Source organism: Nycticebus coucang, chromosome 21 (assembly GCF_027406575.1).
Source record: "Nycticebus coucang isolate mNycCou1 chromosome 21, mNycCou1.pri, whole genome shotgun sequence".
Lineage (NCBI taxonomy): Eukaryota > Metazoa > Chordata > Mammalia > Primates > Lorisidae > Nycticebus > Nycticebus coucang.
Window position 1 is genome coordinate 16,360,651 of NC_069800.1, and position 20,875 is coordinate 16,381,525.

At 42.4% G+C, this 20,875-nt stretch overlaps 1 protein-coding gene across 2 annotated transcripts in view; it reads right to left on the reverse strand.

Annotated features, from left to right (window-relative positions):
• The window catches only part of SEC23B (SEC23 homolog B, COPII coat complex component), a 59,272-nt gene that overhangs the window by 18,324 nt on the left and 20,073 nt on the right, over positions 1 to 20,875 (reverse strand). For both annotated transcript variants that reach the window (XM_053574521.1, XM_053574520.1), the window contains exons 10-14: positions 20,447 to 20,570; positions 18,193 to 18,273; positions 17,188 to 17,277; positions 12,568 to 12,674; positions 8,502 to 8,655 (exon numbers count right to left, since the gene is read on the reverse strand). In XM_053574521.1, coding sequence (XP_053430496.1) covers positions 8,502 to 8,655; positions 12,568 to 12,674; positions 17,188 to 17,277; positions 18,193 to 18,273; positions 20,447 to 20,570 — 556 coding nt within the window. The remainder of the gene's footprint in view (positions 1 to 8,501; positions 8,656 to 12,567; positions 12,675 to 17,187; positions 17,278 to 18,192; positions 18,274 to 20,446; positions 20,571 to 20,875) is intronic.

The following is a 20,875-nucleotide window of genomic DNA, read 5'->3' on the forward strand; positions in this document are numbered from 1 at the left end:
AGAACTCAGAAATTAAAGGACAGAACCTAACCTCCACACTGAAGCAAAAGATAAAACTAAGCAATGGACTCTCACAAAATAAGATGAATAGAATACTACCACACTTATCAATTATCTCAATAAATGTTAATGGCTTGAATTCCCCACTGAAGAGACATAGATTGGTTGACTAGATTAAAAAACACAAGCCATCCATTTGCTGTCTGCAAGAAACACACCTGGCTTCAAAACACAAATTAAGGCTCCGAGTCAAGGGTTGGAAGACAATTTTTCATGCAAATGGAATTCAGAAGAAAAGAAGAGTTGCAATCTTATTTTCAGATACATGTGGATTTAAAGCAACTAAAGTCAAAAAAGACAAAGATAGTCACTTTATATTGGTCAAGGGAAAACTACAACAAGAAGACATTTCAATTCTAAATATTTATGCACCCAATTTAAATGCTCCCAAATTCTTGAAACAGACCTTACTCAGTCTGAGCAATATGATATCTGATAATACCATAATAACAGGGGACCTTAACACTCCTCTTACAGAGCTGGACAGATCCTCTAAACAGAAATTAAACAAGGATATAAGAGATTTAAATGAGACCCTAGAACAACTGTGCTTGATAGACGCATATACAACACTCCATCCCAAAGATAAAGAATATACATTCTTCTCATCACCCCATGGAACATTCTCCAAAATTGATCATATCCTGGGACACAAAACAAATATCAACAGAATCAAAAGAATTGAAATTTTACCTTGTATCTTCTCAGGCCATAAGGCACTAAAGGTGGAACTCAACTCTAACAAAAATGCTCGACCCCACCCAAAGGCATGGAAATTAAACAATCTTCTGTTGAATAACAGATGGGTGCAGGAAGAAATAAAACAGGAAATCATTAACTTCCTTGAGCATAACAACAATGAAGACACAAGCTACCAAAACCTGTGGGATACAGCAAAAGCAGTTTTGAGAGGAAAATTCACCACTTTAGATGCCCACATTCGAAAAACAGAAAGAGAGCACATCAACAATCTCACAAGAGATCTTATGGAATTGGAAAAAGAAGAACAATCTAAGCCTAAACTCATTAGAAGAAAAGAAATATCCAAAATCAAATCAGAGATCAATGAAATTGAAAACAAAAGAATCATTCAGAAAATTAATGAAACAAGGAGTTGGTTTTCTGAAAAAATAAATAAAATAGATAAACCATTGGCCAGACTAACGAGGAATAGAAAAGTAAAATCTCTAGTAACCTCAATCAGAAATGATAAAGGGGAAATAACAACTGATCCCACAGAGATACAAGAGATCATCTCTGAATACTACCAGAAACTCTATGCCCAGAAATTTGTCAATGTGAAAGAAATGGATCAATATTTGGAATCACACCCTCTCCCTAGACTCAGCCAGGAAGAAATGGAGCTCCTGAACAGACCAATTTCAAGCACTGAGATCAAAGAAACAATAAAAAAGCTTCCAACCAAAAAATGCCCTGGTCCAGATGGCTTCACTCCAGAATTCTATCAAACCTTCAAGGAAGAGCTTATTCCTGTACTGCAGAAATTATTCCAAACAATTGAGGAAGAAGGAATCTTCCCCAACACATTCTATGAAGCAAACATCACCCTGATACCAAAACCAGGAAAAGACCCAAACAAAAAGGAGAATTTCAGACCAATCTCACTCATGAATATAGACGCAAAAATTCTCAACAAAATCCTAGCCAATAGATTACAGCTTATCATCAAAAAAGTCATTCATCATGATCAAGTAGGCTTCATCCCAGGGATGCAAGGCTGGTTTAACATACGCCAGTCCATAAACGTTATCCACCATATTAACAGAGGCAAAAATAAAGATCACATCATCCTCTCAATAGATGCAGAAAAAGTATTTGATAAAATCCAGCATCCTTTTCTAATGAGAACACTGAAGAGTATAGGCATAGGTGGCACATTTCTAAAACTGATTGAAGCTATCTATGACAAACCCACAGCCAATATTTTACTGAATGGAGTAAAACTGAAAGCTTTTCCTCTTAGAATTGGAACCAGACAAGGTTGTCCTCTGTCACCTTTACTGTTCAACGTAGTGCTGGAAGTTCTAGCCAATACAATTAGGCAAGACAAGGAAATAAAGGGAATCCAAATGGGAGCAGAGGAGGTCAAACTCTCCCTCTTTGCTGACGACATGATCTTATACTTAGAGAACCCCAAAGACTCAACCACAAGACTCCTAGAAGTCATCAAAAAATACAGTAATGTTTCAGGATATAAAATCAATGTCCACAAGTCAGTAGCCTTTGTGTACACCAATAACAGTCAAGATGAGAAGCTAATTAAGGACACAACCCCCTTCACCATAGTTTCAAAGAAAATGAAATACCTAGGAATGTACCTAACGAAGGAGGTGAAGGACCTCTATAAAGAAAACTATGAAATCCTCAGAAAGGAAATAGCAGAGGATATTAACAAATGGAAGAACATACCATGCCCATGGATGGGAAGAATCAACATTGTTAAAATGTCTATACTTCCCAAAGCAATCTACCTATTCAATGCCATTCCTATCAAAATACCAACATCGTACTTTCAAGATTTGGAAAAAATGATTCTGCGTTTTGTATGGAACCGGAAAAAACCCCGTATAGCTAAGGCAGTTCTCTGTAACAAAAATAAAGCTGGGGGCATCAGCATACCAGATTTTAGTCTGTACTACAAAGCCATAGTGCTCAAGACAGCATGGTACTGGCACAAAAACAGAGACATAGACACTTGGAATCGAATTAAAAACCAAGAAATGAAACAAACATTTTACAACCACCTAATCTTTGATAAACCAAACAAAAACATACCTTGGGGGAAAGACTCCCTATTCAATAAATGGTGTTGGGAGAACTGGATGTCTACATGTAAAAGACTGAAACTGGACCCACACCTTTCCCCACTCACAAAAATTGATTCAAGATGGATAAAGGACTTAAATTTAAGGCATGAAACAATAAAAATCCTCCAAGAAAGCATAGGAAAAACACTGGAAGATATTGGCAGGGGAAAGACTTTATGAAGAAGACTGCCATGCAATTGCAATAACAACAAAAATAAACAAATGGGACTTCATTAAACTGAAAAGCTTCTGTACAGCTAAGGACACAATAACCAAAGCAAAGAGACAACCTACACAATGGGAAAGGATATTTGCATATTTTCAATCAGACAAAAGCTTGATAACTAGGATCTATAGAGAACTCAAATTAATCCACATGAAAAAAGCCAACAATCCCATATATCAATGGGCAAGAGACATGAATAGAACTTTCTCTAAAGATGACAGACGAATGGCTAACAAACACATGAAAAAATGTTCATCATCTCTATATATTAGAGAAATGCAAATCAAAACAACCCTGAGATATCATCTAACCCCAGTGAGAATGGCCCACATCACAAAATCTCAAAACTGCAGATGCTGGTGTGGATGTGGAGAGAAGGGAACACTTTTACACTGCTGGTGGGACTGCAAACTAGTACAACCTTTCTGGAAGGAAGTATGGAGAAACCTCAAAGCACTCAAGCTAGACCTCCCATTTAATCCTGCAATCCCATTATTAGGCATCTACCCAGAAGGAAAAATATCCTTTTATCATAAGGACACTTGTACTAGACTGTTTATTGCAGCTCAATTTACAATCGCCAAAATGTGGAAACAGCCTAAATGCCCACCAACCCAGGAATGGATTAACAAGCTGTGGTATATGTAGACCATGGAATACTATTCAGCCATTAAAAAAAATGGAGACTTTACATCTTTCGTATTCACCTGGATGGAAGTGGAAGACATTATTCTTAGTAAAGCATCACAAGAATGGAGAAGCATGAATCCTATGTACTCAATTTTGATATGAGGACAATTAATGACAATTAAGGTTATGGGGGGAAGCAGAAAGAGGGAAGGAGGGAGGGGGGTGGGGCCTTGGTGTGTGTCACACTTTATGGGGGCAAGACATGATTGCAAGAGGGACTTTACCTAACAATTGCAATCAGTGTAACCTGGCTTATTGTACCCTCAATGAATCCCCAACAATAAAAAAAAAAAAAAAAAAAAAAATCTAAGTTAGTGTTACCTGCAAAAGTCCTTGGACTAAGAGCTCTGTTCCAATCTTAACTCTGCCATTTACTATGAGTTCTGCACTTGTCAAGCCTTAAAGGGGAGAAAAATCACCAGGGGTTCTTGTTAAAATGCGGGTTCTGTGGAGGAGCTGGAGACTTTGCCTCTCTAACCGCTCCCCACGCGGTGCTGCCTGAGGACCATCTGACAGCAGAGAGCTCCATGAACTCTTTCTAACTCCTGTTCATATGAAAACCCTCTAAAGACTGTGAGCACCTCTAGACTGAGCATCAGTCACCAAATACAGGGCACACACATCTGCAAGTGCACATTCAACTATCAAAAATAAACCGACATTAAACTACTCACCTTCTCGTACCCTAAGTTGTGCTCCTTTCCCATTTTCTACCTCACCACTATTCTTGTAGTCACCCACACCTGGGATCTTGCTCAAGGCTCATTTTTTGGTTTCTGATTCCACATAGACATTTCAATTCTTTCGGTGTACATCCTAATTTCTTCTGCTCCCTCCATTTCTACTGCCAATATCCCTGTCTCAGTGCCTACAAAACCCTCCATCACAACAGGAGACTTTTCCCTGCTATGTGGTTTTTATGATGTTAAATGTGAACATAGTATTGTGCCTGTGGGAGAACAAATGCCCATTGTCCTTTATGAAATAATGGTAATGATCATGGAGGAATGTAACCACTATAGTCCTGTTACGCTTAACATTGTACTTATTTGCTTACTCTGTGACTGTGAAACAAAGTAGGAAAGATACCACCAATCATCAATAATGTGTGTGGGGAAACACACAGCAAAGATATCTCAAGATATGCAAAGGGAACAGGAGCCCGGGGCAGCAGGACAAGTTGCTGACTTGTGACATTAGTTCCACATCTGAACTGCAACAAAATTGTACTCACACACACAGTAGGAAACAGGGCATGTGTGTTAGTAGCAACAGCTGGTTGCAGAAATAGCTAAGGCAGACACTAGTCAGACCAATGAACAGCAGGTGTTAAAGCACACGTTCCCCATAACAGATGCATCAACACAGGGAAAGTCAAGTTTGTACTTCCTACACATCCTGCTACACTGTGTAACATTTACTGTAAACTTTTTCCTTAGACTTCTTTGTTCTGACTTTCTTTTTTTTTTTTTGTAGAGACAGAGTCTCACTTTACCGCCTTCAGTAGAGTGCCGTGATGTCACAGGGCTCACAGCAACCTCTAGCTCTTGGGCTTCTGCGATTCTCCTGCCTCAGCCTCCCGAGCAGCTGGAATTACAGGCGCCCGCCACAACGCCCGGCTATTTTTTGGTTGCAGTTCAGCCGGGCCTGGGTTTGAACCTGCCACCATTGGTATATGGGGCCAGCACCCTACTCACTGAGCCACAGGCGCCACCCAGTTCTGGCTTTCAATAAAAACCCATTAGAACCTGTGGGGTCACGGCCACACTCCAACAGTGTCTGGGCCTCCAGGACTGTAGTACTTCTGAGTAGTCATGTCACTTTGCATTGCTCCCAAGAACCAGGAGACTCTGCCATGCCTCATGAGTGTGAGGCACTCATGCAGATGTCACACTCAGTTTAAAAATCACCCCTAAGGCGGCGCCTGTGGCTCAGAGGAATAGGGCGCCAACCCCATATGCTAGAGGTGGTGGGTTCAAACCCAGCCGAGGCCAAAAAAAAAAAATCACCCCTAAGTCTCCGTTTTAGAGACAGCTTATTCCCCAATCCAAGCGAACCTTCAGTGCCTCTGTTCCTCATTGCACAACCTTGCCTCCTCTGACAATGCTGTCTCTAGTATCCCCAGTTACAGCCTAAGAATAGGGGGAAGGGGGAAAGGGAGGGGGACCGGTGGGATCACACCTGCGGTGCATCTTATAAGGATATATGTGAAACTTAGTAAATGTAGAATGTAAGTGTCTTAGCCCAATAACTGAAAAACGCCAGGAAGGCTATGTCAACCAGTGTGATGAAAATGCGTCAAACGGTTTATGAAGCTAGTGTGTGATGCCCCATGATCATATCAATGTACACAGCTATGATTTAATAAAAAAAAAAAAAAAAAGAAAGAAAGAAAAGCACAGCTATCTCCCCAGGCTTGTTCATGCCAGGCCTCCAACTACTTTCTTTCTTTTTTTTTTTTTTTGAGACAGAGTCTCAAGCTGTCACCCTGGGTAGCGTGCCCTGGCATCATAGCTCACAACAACCTCAAACTCTTGGGCTTAAGCAATCCTCTTGCCTCAGCCTCCCAAGCAGCTGGGACTACAGGTACCCACCACAACACCTGGCTATTTTTGTTGTTGTTACAGTTGTCATTGTTGTTTAGCTGGCCAGGGCCCTACCCACTGAGCAAAAGGCATCACCCGCTCCTTTCCTATTATCCTACTCTTTATCAAAAGAGCTGATTCAAGGCTAAAAAAGTTAAACTGGTTTCCTTGCCAGAGGTCCTTCAGTGCCCTTGATCACAAATACAGGCTCTGAATCTTTAAGAAGGTAAGATTAGGTAGTATGCCAACTGCTGATTTATTGCCTCATGGCTCCAAATTCACCCCCTTTGCCTGCTGTGAAATGGGTGTGGGCCCTTGAACTACTTTTCCTTTGCCAGTGGGCAGGATGTAAAACTTTATCCGTAGAAAGCGTTGGAGGCAAGCATCACCTTTGGAAGTCAGTGCTCTCTTAGCAGCCTCCCTGGTGTGGTCCCCACCCCCAGGGCCAAGCTCCTGTATGACGCTGCAGCCAGCAGCTACCACAGCACCCCTGTGTGCTTCTGGAGACACAACTTCCTGGGAGCAGCTTTCCTTGGCACCCCTGAGGGTGGATTTTCTTAAAATTCTAGACAGTGAATTTCTAACAAATTTCTCTAGCATAGCACCATACTCACTTCTCCACAAAAGACTCACTGAGACATGGCCATGCCCTCTATCTAGGTCTGGATCAGCCCTGGGGAGGGAGGTTCTTCCTTGGGTGCTCTAGTCAGCCTGAGAAGTAGGGGCCTCCCGCCTTACATACCAGTTCTCTTTACTTCCTACTAGCCAGTCCCTCATTATTTTAATCCTGTTGTAGCAGTAATGCTTTTTATAAAATTTTACCTACTTATTTTTTTACATTTCATTTATTTATTTTCTTTAAGAGAGCAGATTCTTGGCAGCACCCGTGGCTCAGTGGGTAGAGAGCTGGCCACATACACTGAGGCTGGCGGGTTGTTGTTTACCTGGGCCCCAGCCAGGTAAACAACAATGACAACTGCAACAAAAAAAAGCTGGGCGTTGTGGCAGGTGCCTGTAGTCCTAGCTACTCCAGAGGCTGAGGCAAGAGGATCACTTAAGCCCAAGAATTTGAGGCTGCTGTGAGCTGTGATGCCACAGCACTCTGAGGGTGACACAGTTGAGATTCTGTCTTAAAAAAAAAAAAGAGAGAGAGCGGATTCTCTTTATCATGGTGTATGAGACAAGCAAGGGAGCTAGGCAGAGAGTGAACAGCCAGCCTCCGTTCCCCTCCTCTGGGGCTCAGAGGGAACAAGGGATTCAGTCTATAGCGAGGGAAACCCAGTCCCAGAGAGGGCACTAGAATGGGTGAGGGTGGGGTCTTTAAATAGAGGAAGGGCCTGGAGAGGAAAAACCAGATCATGCTCTTAGCATACCACATATATTCCTTGAGCTTATTGAGCCGAACTTGGCAGAAAGAGAAGCCTCAGAGGAACAGGTAAAGGCGCTTGACATGAAACAGTTGTAGGTGACTCACTCATAAAGGTTATACACGTTCTAGGGGCCATTCTCAAAATCTTTCTCTATGAAGGGAATGTCCTCAATTAGAAGCAGAATGGACACTGAAAAATATTCCAAACATTATCAATATGATCACTTCCAGGTACTAAGGATGATGTTGTAGGATGCCATCACAGGAGAGACGCCATGAAGAAGGAACTTGAGGAGAAGGGACTGGGGTGAGCCCAAAACTTTACCTGTTTAAATTACCATGTGATTTCTCACTGTCAATTAGACCCAGACTGACAAACGATGAGTCTTCCTAAACTCACCAGGCCTGGATCCCTATATTCAAAAACCATCTCCTGGATCTGGAGGGAAAATACAGGACCACAGAACCTTCACAAAATGACTCAACTAATTCAACTCTTATCATGAATACATTTGCATCTCTCCAAATGTTCTACGTGTTGTTTCCTCCCAAATATAACATAAACCCGAGTGCACATTTAGCACTCCCTTTGTATCATTCAGAATGTCCCGTGTTGGGCATAAGACAAGCAACTGGTAAATTCTTGCTGACTGTATAAAATAATAGGTTTAAGTGACAAATTTCTTCTTTCAGAAGTACAGCAGAGACCAAGACCAAACCTAATGCCATAGTTCCTAATTTACCAGTCGGATGAGCTGTCGGTCCAGCCACCTGAGCACATCGGGCCCCTCTTCTGACTCCGCTCGGAATACGCCAAGCCGCGCCATCAAGACTGCTGAGGCCTCTTGGTCAAATGCTGCTTCTATGTGCTTGAGCTGACTCTGTGCATCTGCCCAGCTAGAAATTCCACAGTTAGTGCCACATGTTAAGTTCAGGAGAGAATAAAATGTAAACAGATATCCATTTACATACACAAGCCCTGTTCCTTCATCTAAGATGACACAAATTTAAATGTCATTTCCTATAAAGAATCACAGGAGTTTTATATACACTTCAGTTAACCTCATGTGATCTCTGAAGGCTACTACTTCAAAAGAAAAATTAAGCTCACGCCTAGAATCCTAACACTCTAGGAGACAGGGCAGGACAATCACTTGAGCTCCAGAGTTCAAGACCAGCCTGAGCAAGAGCAAGATCTTGTCTCTACTAAAAATGGAAAAACATAGCCGGGTGTAGTCATGTGCGCCTATAGTCCCAGCTACTGGTCTGTAGTCCCAGCTACTCTGGAGGCTGAGGTAAGCCCAGCTAGGGAGGCTGAGGCAAAAGGATAGCTTGTGCCCAGGAGTTGGAGGTTGCTGTGAGCTATGATCTACTATAGCCTGGGGCAACAGAACTAAGACTTTGTCTCAAAAACAAAAACATAAAAAAAAAAGGAAAAATTAAAGATGATTTTCCCATGTTCTACAGCACATCATGAAAGTAAACACTCAAAAGGTATTAAACCGATCTCGTCTGATCTTGGAAGCTAAGCAGGGTCGGGCCTGGTTAGTACTTGGATGGGAGACCGCCTGTGAATACCGGGTGCTGTAGGCTAACCGATCTCGTCTCAAAAGGTACTAAATTTCAATACAATGTTCCTTCCTCTAGGTCAGTATTTTTTTTTTCTTTTTGAGACAAGAGTCTCACTTTGTCACCCTTGGTAAAGTGCCATGGCATCATAGTTTACAACTGCAGCCAGGCAAAAAATATATATAAAATGAAAAACTTAAAAAAAAAAAAAACAAAAGCGGCACATGTGGCTCAAAGGAGTAGGTGCTGGGCCCATGTATCAGAGGTGGTGGGTTCAAACCTAGTCCCAGCTATTTGGGAGGCTGAGGCAAGAGAATCACTTGAGTCCATGAGTTTGAGATTGCTGTGAGCTGTGATGTCACAGCACTCTACCGAGGAAGAGAGAAAGACTCTGCCTCAAAAAAAAAAAAAAAAATCTAAATGTTTACCGATTCACAAAATGACTTTCCAGCATCACCTCCATGGAAAAAAATAATCAGTACATATGCAGAGATTTCCCAGATGAATATAAGACATCATGAACAAAGCTAAAAGACAAAAGAAAAACCAAGACACTTACAACAAATAGAACAACCAGATCCAAAATAGTCTCTGCCAATCACATAATAATAAAAAGAAACAGGCTTCATGATATGGGCAAAGGCTATCACATAAGAAATACAGATGGCTAGTAAACACGAAAACGTGCACAACTCATTGATAAGTGGGAAAATAAAAATGAAAGTGAGCTATTACATGTTTTCTCTGTATATATATATTTGCATGTCAAGTATTGATAACATCCATTGTTAATGAGGAGATAGGGCACTCTCTTTATGCTAGTGGGCTAGTGAAGAGACTCTGCATATAAATTATCTCCCCAAAAGAATAGCCTTGTACTATCTAAAATTTCACTGCTAGAAAGTAGCTGGAAAGAAATAATCATTGAGGGGGGCCCACCTGTGGTTCAGTAGGTAGGGCACTGGTCCCATATACCAAGAATGGCAGGTTTGAACCCAGCCCCAGCCAAAATGCAACAAAAAAATAGCTGGGCATTGTGGCAGGCACCTGCAGTCCCCGCTACTCGGGAGGCTAAGGCAAGAGGATTGTCTAAGCCTAAGGGTTGGAGGTTGCTGTGAGAAGTGTGACGCCACAGAACTCTACCAAGGGCGATAAAGTGAGACTCTGTCTCTACACACAAAAAAAAAAAGAAAGGAAGAAAAGAAATAGTCCTGTGCAAAGACCTAAAAACATGGCCAGGGCTCAGTACCCTTAGCTCAGAGAGTAGGGTGCCAGCCATGTACACTGAGGCTGGTGGGTTTGCGCCTGGCCAGGGCCTGCTAAATAACGACAATGCAACCAAAAAAAGTAGCCGGGGGTTGTGGCGGGTGCCTGTAATCCCAGCTACTCTGGAGGCTGAGGCAAGCGACTCCCTTGAGCCCAACAGTTTGAGGTTGCTGTGAGCTGTGACAACACTGAACTCTACAGAGGGTGCCATAGTGAGACTTTGTCTCAAAAAAAACCCCAAAACATGGCCAGTTGTGATTGCTTAAGCTCATGAGTTTGAGACCAGCCTGAACAAAAGCGAGACTCTGTCTCTACTAAAAATAGAAAAACTGAGGCAAGAGGATCACCTGAGTCCAAGTTGGAGGTTGCTGTGAACTATGACGCCATGGCACTCTACCTAGGGCAACAGCTTGAGACTTTGTCTCAAAAAAAACAAAAACAAACAAACCTAAAAACATGAACGCAGCACAGTTGGAAGGCAGGACCTTCAACAGAGGAGTGGTATATCCCACCCAAATCATGCCGTGCTGTGCAGCCATCAAAAGTAATGAGATAGGCTTGAAACTGAAGATACACAGATAGATATGGAGAAAGATGCTTAAATATCAGAAGTTGGGGTACATGTATATATATAAATACACGTGGTATATAATCCCTACCATACAGTGTGAAGTTAAATGCCAGTAACAGCATTTATATACGGGGAGGATGAGTGAAGAGACCCCCTCTTTATATACAGGAGACCCTCTGTATCCATGGCTTCTGCATCAGCAGATCTAACCAGCTGTGGATCAAAGTGCAGCTATTCCTACTGGGTGCATCTGTACTAAACACATACAGGTGTTTCTGTCATGTTTCCCTAAATAACTATTTATATAGCATTTATACCATATTAATATTAGGTATTATAAATAATCTAGAGATGATTTAAAGTATAAGGGAGGATATGCATAGGTTATATGCAAATATTACACCATTTTGTATAAAAGACTTGAACATCTGTGGATTTTTGTTATTCATGGGGGTTCCTGGAACCAATCCCTCATATATATTAAGAATGACTGTATTTGCACATTGCTTGAATCTTTTATAAGGAGGATGTATTTATAAGCTACTTATTTAACAAGATAATAAAGAATGTTTTTTAAGAAACTACCATATTTTGTCATGATAATGTGTTCTGTGTAAAATGCACACCCATGTTTGGGGCCCAGACTTTCAGGAAAATGCCCCTCAAGAAATTGGCTGGCTCTCAGCCAAAACAGACACTTCTGAGGAGGGCTAATGATCCCCTGGGAAATGTGCCGATCACACCACTCAGCCATGGCCGTCTGCTCTGTGAAGGCTGCCCCTTCCCTCTCTCCCAGGACCCCTTACTTTCCTACCACGTAGGGGCTGCCACCAAGATGTATGGCTGATAGGGCAGGAACTTCTGAGGCACTTGGCCTGCAGGTAGCCATTTGGTTGCCTGGGGCTTGCATGGGGTTTCTGGGCCCCTCCAGGTGGCCAGGCCTTGGCCCTGGCCCTCAGCCCGAATGGCCAGCCCGTCTCACCAGCCCTGCTACCACTCCCTCCTGATTGAGGAGCACAATAGAGGCCATGCTGGTCTGTTCCCATCAGATCCCTCCTGGACTGGAGCCCCAGGCACAGTGACCCTGAGAGGCCTGCTGGGCTCCCCACTCCCACACTGTGCTATCCATGCGTAATATACCCCCTTTATTTCATTTGAACAAAAAGGTGCATGTTATACATGGCAAAATGGCATATTCCTACAAGAAAATGATTCTCCAGGTAAGTATTTGTAGGCCAAAGTGGGTTAACCAAGAACACATGCTCCTGAGATCAAATAAGCCAGTGAGGACTGTTGAGGACCATTCAATGAATCAAAAAGACAAACTAACGGATGTTAAAATATCACTTCACAGGAAAAATATCAGTCAGTGGCTCCACAGAGAAGAAAATGGGGCTGCTTACTTCCGGGCAACGGTGGTCACACGAATACGTCTCTGGGTGCTGGAGTGCTGATATTGTGTGACAAACTGGATGGCGCCTCTGCCTCCTTGGGGTATCGGGGCATTGTGCTGCGGGGTGAGAGGCCAACCTCATTACTGTCACAGACACAACTCAACACAGAGCCCATGATGCACTTCTGAAATGACTGGCAGCAGTGACAGGAAGGTTCTTGGTGCATTTAAACGGTACACTTATGATCTGCACATTTCACTGTATATAACTTTAACCTCAAAAAAAAGCTACGTTCAGTACTTAAGTTAATGATATTCATGCTGACATATTTAAGAATGCAATACACAAACAACTGTTATTTGTTTTGAGATGCATCAAAAATAAGATGAATTAATAGATCGATACATGTGTACATATAACGAAGCAAATGCAGTTTTTTTTTTAACAAATTGAAGGTTTGTGGCAACCTTGCCTCAAGCAAGTCTGTTAGTGCCATTTTTCCAACAGCACGTGCTCACTTCGTGTCTGTATCACCCATCAGTAATTCTCACAATTCTCTAAACGTTTTCATTATTACTGCACCTGTTACAGTAATCAGTGATATTACTACTTTAATCTTTTTGGAGTGCATAAACTGCACCCAGATAAGACAATTAGCTTAATCAATATTATATGTCTTCTGACTGTTCTACCAACTTGTCGTTACCTTGTCTTCCTCCCTCTCCTGAGGACTTCCTTATTCCCTGAGACAAAATAATATTAAAATTAGGCCAATTATTATCCTACAATGGCCTCTAAGTGTTCTAGTAATAGAAGAGCTCTCAGTTTCTATCAAAAAATAAAAATGATAATGCTTACTGAGGAAAATAGGCTAAAAGTGAGGCCTCTGGTGCCTAACAGCCAAGCCGTGAATACAGAAAGTTCCAAAGGAAATTAACAGTGGTACTTCAGTGAATACACAGACTTATTGCTCATATGGGAAAAGTTCTAGTAGTCTAAGATCAAACGAGACACAACATTCCCTGAAGCTAAAGCCTAACCTAGAGCAAGGTCCTAATTCTCTTTATTCTATGAAGGCTGAATAAGAAAGCTGCAGGAGAGTCTGAAGCTGGCAGAGGTTGCCTCATGAGCTTTAAGGAGAGAAGCCGTTTGCAACACATTAAGTACAGGTGAGGCAGTAACTCTGCTGTAGAAGCTGCAGGGGGTTCCCAGATCTAGCAAAGGGCACTGACCAAGGTGGCTGCACGACACACAGATGCTCAGTGTAGATGAAACAGCCTTCTGTTGGAAAAAGATACCATTTAGGACTTTTCCAGCTAGTGAGAATAAGTCAAGGCCTGGCTTTGAAGCTTCAATGGACAAGCTGACTTTCCTGTTAGGGGCCAATGCTCATTATCCATTCTGAACATGCTAGGGCCCTTAAGAATTATGCTAAATATACTGCCTGAGCGCTATGAATACAATGACAAAGCCTCCATGTCAGCACATCTGTTTACAGCAGTTTACTGAATATTTTAAACCTACTGTTGAAATTTACTGCTCAGGAAAAAAAAACTCCTTTCAAAATATTACTGTTTATTGACAATGCACCTGGTGACCTTTACACATCTGAAGAAGGCGTATAAGAGGTGAATGTTGTTTTCATGGCTGCTAACACAATGACCATTCCACAGCCCAGGGATCAAGGAGTAATTTCAACTTTTGAGTCATATTATTTAAGAAATACATTTTGTAATACATTTCATAAGGCTACTGCTGCCATACAAGGTGATTCTTCCAATGGATCTGGGCAAAGAAAACTGAAAACATTCACCATTCTAGATGACATTAAGAATATCTGTAGGCGGCACCTGTGGCTCCAAGGAGTAGGGTGCCAGCCCCACATGCCAGAGGTGGTGGGTTCAAACCCAGCCCTGGCCAAAAAAAAAAAGAATATCTCTAATACATGGAAGGTAGTGAAAATACTGATTCCAACCCTCATCAATAACTTTGAGGAGTTCAAGATTTCAGTAGAGGCAGTCACTGAAGATGTAATAGAAATAGCAAAAGATGGCCAGGCGTGGTGGCTCATGCCTGTAATCCCAGCACTCTGGGAGGCCAATGTGGGTGGATTGCTTGAGCTCAGAAGTACAAGACCAGCCTCAGCAAGAGTTTGACCCTGTCTCCAAAAACAGCTGGGAGTTGTGGCAGGTGTCTATAGTCCCAGCTCCTTGGGAGGCTGAGGCAAAATGATGGCTTGAGCCCAAGAGTTTGAAGTTCCTGAGAGCTATGACACCACGGCACTCTACCAAGGGTGACAAAGTGAGACTGTGTCTCAAAAAAGAAAAAAAAAAAAAAGAAATGGCAAAAGAACTAGAATTAGAAGTGGAGCCTAAAATGTGACTGGACTGTTGCAATCTCATGATCAAACTTGAATGGATGAGGAGCTGCTTCCTCTGCATAAGGAAAGTGGTTTCTTGGGATGGAATCTACTGATGACGATGCTATGGAAACTGCTGACAAGAAAAGATTCAGAATACTGCACGAATTTAGTTGATAAAGCAGAGGCAGGGCATCAGGGATTGACTCCAATTTTGAAAGAAATTCTATACTACATAAAATGCTATCAACAGCATCTCATACTACAGAGAAATCTCTCATGAAGGAAACAACAGATGCAGCAAACTTCACTGTTGTCTTATTTTAAGAAACTACCCCCAGCCAGCTTGACCTCAGCAACCACAGTCCTGATGAGTCAACAGACATCAACACACAGCACCACTTGTAGAGACTATAACTCGCTGAAGGATCGCACTTTTTAGCAGTACAGTTTACCCTTGAATAACACAGGTTTGAACTAAAACTACTGTAAAAGTAGTTTTACATAAATTGTCTTCTGTCTCTGCAGCCCCCTCAATGTGAAGGTGATTAAGTCCTTTAAGATCCACTTCCACTTAAAGAAGACCAAGTGTATTTTCTCTTCCTCACGACTTTCTTTCTGTTTTTTTTGAGACAGAGACTATGTTGCCCTCAGTAGAGTGCCGTAGCGTCACAGCTCACAGCAACCTCAAACTCTTGGGCTTAAGCGATTCTCTTGCCTCAGCTTCCCAAGTACCTGCCACAATGCCTGGCTATTTTTTGTTGCAGTTGACATTGTTTAGCTGGCCCAGGCCAGGTTCAAACCTGCCACCTTCGGGTATGTGGCTGGCGTTGTAACCACTGTGCTATGGGTACCAAGCCAGACTTTCTTAGTAACATTTTCTTTTGTCTAGCTTACTTCACTATTAAGAGTGCAGTATATGTGCATGATACACATACAAAATATGTGTTAATCAACTGTTTATAGAATCAGTATGGTTTCCAGTCAACAGCAGGCTGACTGAAAGCCTTACTGACTTACAGTAGTTACATTTTGGGGGAGTTTACAGTCGCATGTGACTTTTTAACTCTGTGAGGGTTTAGTTCCCCTAACCCCTGAGTTGTTCAAGGGTCAGCAGTAAAGTTTTTTTTTTTTGAGGCAGAGTCTCACTTTGTTGCTTTTGGTAGAGTCCCATGAGTCACAGCTCACAACAACCTCAAACTGTTGGGCTTAAGTGATTCTCTTGCCTTAGCCTCCCAAGTAGCTGGGACTATAGGCGCCCGCAACAATACTCTGCTATTTTTAGGGATGAGGTCTTGCTCTGGCTCAAGTTGGTCTCAAACTTGTGAGCTCAGAGGATCCACCTGCCTTGGCCTCCCAGAGTGCTAGGATTACAGGTGTGAGCCACCGCACCCGGCCTGTAAAGTATTTCTTAATTAAAGTATATACATATTTTTAAAGACGTGATGCTATTGTACATAATGTTTACATGCACTAAGAAACCAAAAAACTCAGGTAACTTGCTTTATTGCAGTGGTCTGGAGCCAGACCTACAGTATTTCTAAGATACGCCCGTACAGTAAAATGTCAATTATAGAATCTAGACAGTAGGTAGTGGGAATATGGGTGTTCATTTTACAATTTTTTTGATCTTTCTGTATGCTCATAAGTTTCCATAATAAAATATCAGGGAAAGAACTGACACATGCGAAAATTCACCCACATTAGGATGGATGGTAAAAGCCATTACTCTTCTGGGTGGTGCCTGTAGCTCAGTGGGTAAGGCGCCAAACACATACACCCAGGCTGGCAGGTTTGAACCTGGCCCAGGCCAGCTAAAACAATGACAACTGCAAAAAAATAGCTAGGTGTTGTGCCGGGCACCTATAGTCCCAGCTACTTGGGAGGCTGAGGAAAGAGAATTGCTTAAGCCCAAGAGTCTAAGGTTGCTGTGAGCTATGACACCATGGCACTCGACCCAGGGCAAAAGCTTGAGACTGTCTCAAATAAATAAATAAATAAATACATACATACATAAATAAAAAATAAAACTCTGTCTCAAAAAGTTAAAAAAGAAAGCCATTACTCTTTATTACTCTTCTTAAACAATTTGCTGTGACTCTGATGAAACCCTGGAAAGAATAAAAAAATAAGATCATGCCAGATGAGCATCAGGCCTAACACAGTACCAAAGTAGTATCCGTTTGTGGAGAAAACCAGAGACATTGGGTCGTAATAAATCAGAAAACAGGACACGAAGACCCGAAGACTGGTGAAGGAATCCTGCTCACCTGATTAACTACTTCAAAGTAGATGCCAAGTGTAGATGTGGGATCCAGGCCACACATCTTCCACTGACTTGTGCCACCAACACCAAGCTCCTAGGGATAACAAGAGGAATTAACAAAACGAAACAAAAAACCATCCCATTGTTCACTGCTTATGAAAAGTACTGACTGGGTAGGGAGGCCTCTGAAAATATATTCTTCTAAGTGAAAGTTTAAGTTTTATTGTAAAATGTCTACTGACGAAAGTACAATTACAGATAAGAAAAGGTGTAACAGAGGTAGACCTGTGCCTTAAATCCACAGGTGGGTCTACAATCCACCCGCCCACTGACACTGACCAGGAATGAACACAACTGTGTAACTCCAGGCGAGCACCACTCTGGAGAGGCCTTGCCAAACCAAATGGTCTACCGCTTGGTAGCTAAAGTATCATCAGAGAAGTGGGCCATCAACAAAACCACTCATTCTAAGTGAACTCAACTTTGTTTACGTTCACTTAAAATCTATTACTAGAGAACACTGACATCTGTGGACACAACAGTGTCATCTGCCACCAGATCAACTCCGGGTGGTCTCTGCCATGTTAAGACTCATTATCAGTTGGGAGTGAAACAAAGCTATCACCTCCAGGGGCAATACACACATAGGTTTATTCCTGAAGGACTGTGCCGAATGGCAGCTTGCCTGTGCAGAACAAAATGTGTTGGGACTTTGCACAGCAACCCAAGCACAGGTAGTGAAGGCACGAGGACCTGGGCTCCAGTTCCTCAACGCTAGCTCTGACCCTAAGCAACCTTTCTGCGCCTCAGTTTCCGTCTCCTCAACTGTTAGATGCGTGGACAGATGGGAATGACTCCATCTCTCAGCTGTGGCTGTCAGTGAGGGTCAGCCCTTCTCTCACCACATGCACACTTGACGTATGGCACAATGCAAGATTGTCATGCCCCAAAACTTCCACTGGGTTAAATTTGGGGCAGGAGAAGAGGTCGATGAAGTCATTTTCCTTACATTTTCTGACACACATGGTCCTTTTACATTCAGAGATACACATGGACCAATGGCTCCAGCAATCTTCAGTTCCCGAGAGGTCTAAAACAAATTATGTAAAAGGATAATAAAGGTAGATAGTACTGAAATTCACTCTGCTCTCTCATTACTGCCACGATGAAGGCATTAGGAAAAATATGGAAACATTACCATTCTGCCAAGAGAAAACCCCACATGGATCACAACTGCTCTCCTACAAGCTTTTCCAGGAGCAACGTGAATTAATTACAACTACAATAAAATCACCCTTAGAAACTACATCACTGGCGGTGCCTATGGCTCAGTGAGTAGGGCGCTGGCCCCATATGCCGAGGGTGGCGGGTTCAAACCCAGCCCCGGCCAAACTGCAACAAAAAAATAGCCGGGCGTTGTGGCGGGCACCTGTAGTCCCAGCTGCTCGGGAGGCTGAGGCAAGAGAATCGCGTAAGCCCAAGAGTTAGAGGTTACTGTGAGCCGAGTGACGCCACGGCACTCTACCGAGGGCGGTACAGTGAGACTCTGTCTCTACAAAAAAAAAAAAAAAAAAAGAAAAGAAACTATATCACCTAAGAAATAGAGCATTTTCAACTCTCTCAACTATCTAAACTTTTTTTTTTTATTTTTCACTATCTAAACTTTAAAATTACCATACACAGAGGATAACCATTCTACTAACAGTACTAACCCAGGCAAGTAACATGTACCTGTAGTCCCAGCTACTATGTGGCTGAGGTGGGAGGATCACTTGAGGCCAAGAGTTTAAGATCAGAGTAAGCAATGTAGCAAGATCTCATCTCTACAAAAAAAAAAAAAATCAGCATGTGCCTATAGTCCCAGCTACTTGAGAGATCAAGGCAGACCATACCACTCTCCATTTCAGCTTGAGGGACTAAGACCCTGTATCCAAAATAAAGTAAAAAGTCCATTCTTCTTCATCTTTAAAAAGAAAAAAATTGGGAGGTGCCTGTGGCTCAAGGAGTAGGGCGCCGGCCCCAGATGCCGGAGGTGGCGGGTTCAAACCCAGCCTCGGCCAAAAACTGCAAAAAAAAAAAAAAAAATCTTGGCGGGTAGCAATGGCTCACGCCTGTAATCCTAGCACTCTGTGAGGCTTAGGTGGGTGGATTGCCTGAGCTCACGAGTTCAAGACCAATCTGAGTCAGAGCAAGACCTCGTCTCTTAAAAAAAAAAAAATAGCTGGGCTTTGTGGTGGGGGGCCTGTAGTCCCAGCTACTTGGGAAGCTGAGGCAAGAGAATCGCTTGAGCCCAAGTGTTGAAGGTTGCTGTGAGCTGTGATGCCACAGTCCTCTACTGAGCGCAACAAAGTGAGTCTCAAAAAAAAAAATCTCAAAATTTCAGAATGTTATTTAAAGATCTAAAGTGCAGGTGACTTAATGATTATCTCCAATTCTCCAAATAATGATTCCAATCCTATCTTTTAATGGCCCCCCCTTTGTTTTTTTTTTTTCTTTTTTTTTTTTGTAGAGACAGAGTCTCACTTTATGGCCCTCGGTAGAGTGCTGTGGCCTCACACAGCTCACAGCAACCTCCAACTCCTGGGGCTTAAGCGATTCTCTTGCCTCAGCCTCCTGAGTAGCTGGGACTACAGGCGCCTGCCACAACGCCCTATTTTTTGGTTGCAATTTGGCCGGGGCCGGGTTTGAACCTGCCACCCTCGGTATATGGGGCCGGCGCCTTACCGACTGAGCCACAGGCGCCGCCCTTAATGGCCCCTTTTTAATGTTTTCTCAATGACTTAGGATCAAATGCAGTGGCTTTGAGTACCTATGATAAAAACAAACCAGAGCCTACACCGCTGTCTGTTTTAGAGTGCACTGGCTATTCTTCAGGCAGGCACTAAATATAACCACAGGTCTGTGCAATGCAGTGAGCCAGGCTGGTGGCCGGGTGGACGCTGATCACTGTGTGTCTGCCCTTGTCCTTAGGCCACAGCGCTTCTCCTAACACTCAACCCATCTCCCCTTCTATCTCCTGCTGTCCTAAAGCAGGATGAGGCAGAGCCTGCAGGAAAACCAGGCATTTTGTTTAGAACATTAGTAAATTCAAGTCAACCTCAAGAACCAAAGGGACAAAGTGAATAATATACTTTGTGACAGTCATTTTGTTGGAATCCTTTGAACTGGTTTTTAGATGCCTATGTCCAATAGGTTGACATTGCTAGAAGTTAGACGACTGAATAAGAACTTAATTTCATTAAAGTTTTAAAAGTCTATTGTACCTTTACTTCCAAAGTAGCACCAAATGCCATTCGGAAATCTCCATTAAAATCTTTACTAAAAACTCTTTGGAATGTCTGCTTGAAGAGAGAAGTGTTGAAAGAATCTCCCATTACCATGTGGCCTCTAGGTGAGAAAAAAGAAATGAGGGTGAATGTTAGGATGACTGAAAGCCATTCAGATGCTCTGTCAGTATTTACAAATAATAATTTAAAGAAAAAAAAAAAGAAACAAGGTTCATAAAGGTACTATTGCCTAACTTAAATGGTAAACAGCAAATTCAATTTGTACATAGAAAAGAAACTATTTCTAAAGCATTAAACATAGAATCCTGAAGAGTATCTCTGATTCCTCTCACACTCGTTTGTTACAGAAAATACCCAGGCCTGGGGGAAATCCTTTTCTGGTTAAAAATCCTTGACTTTGTAAGA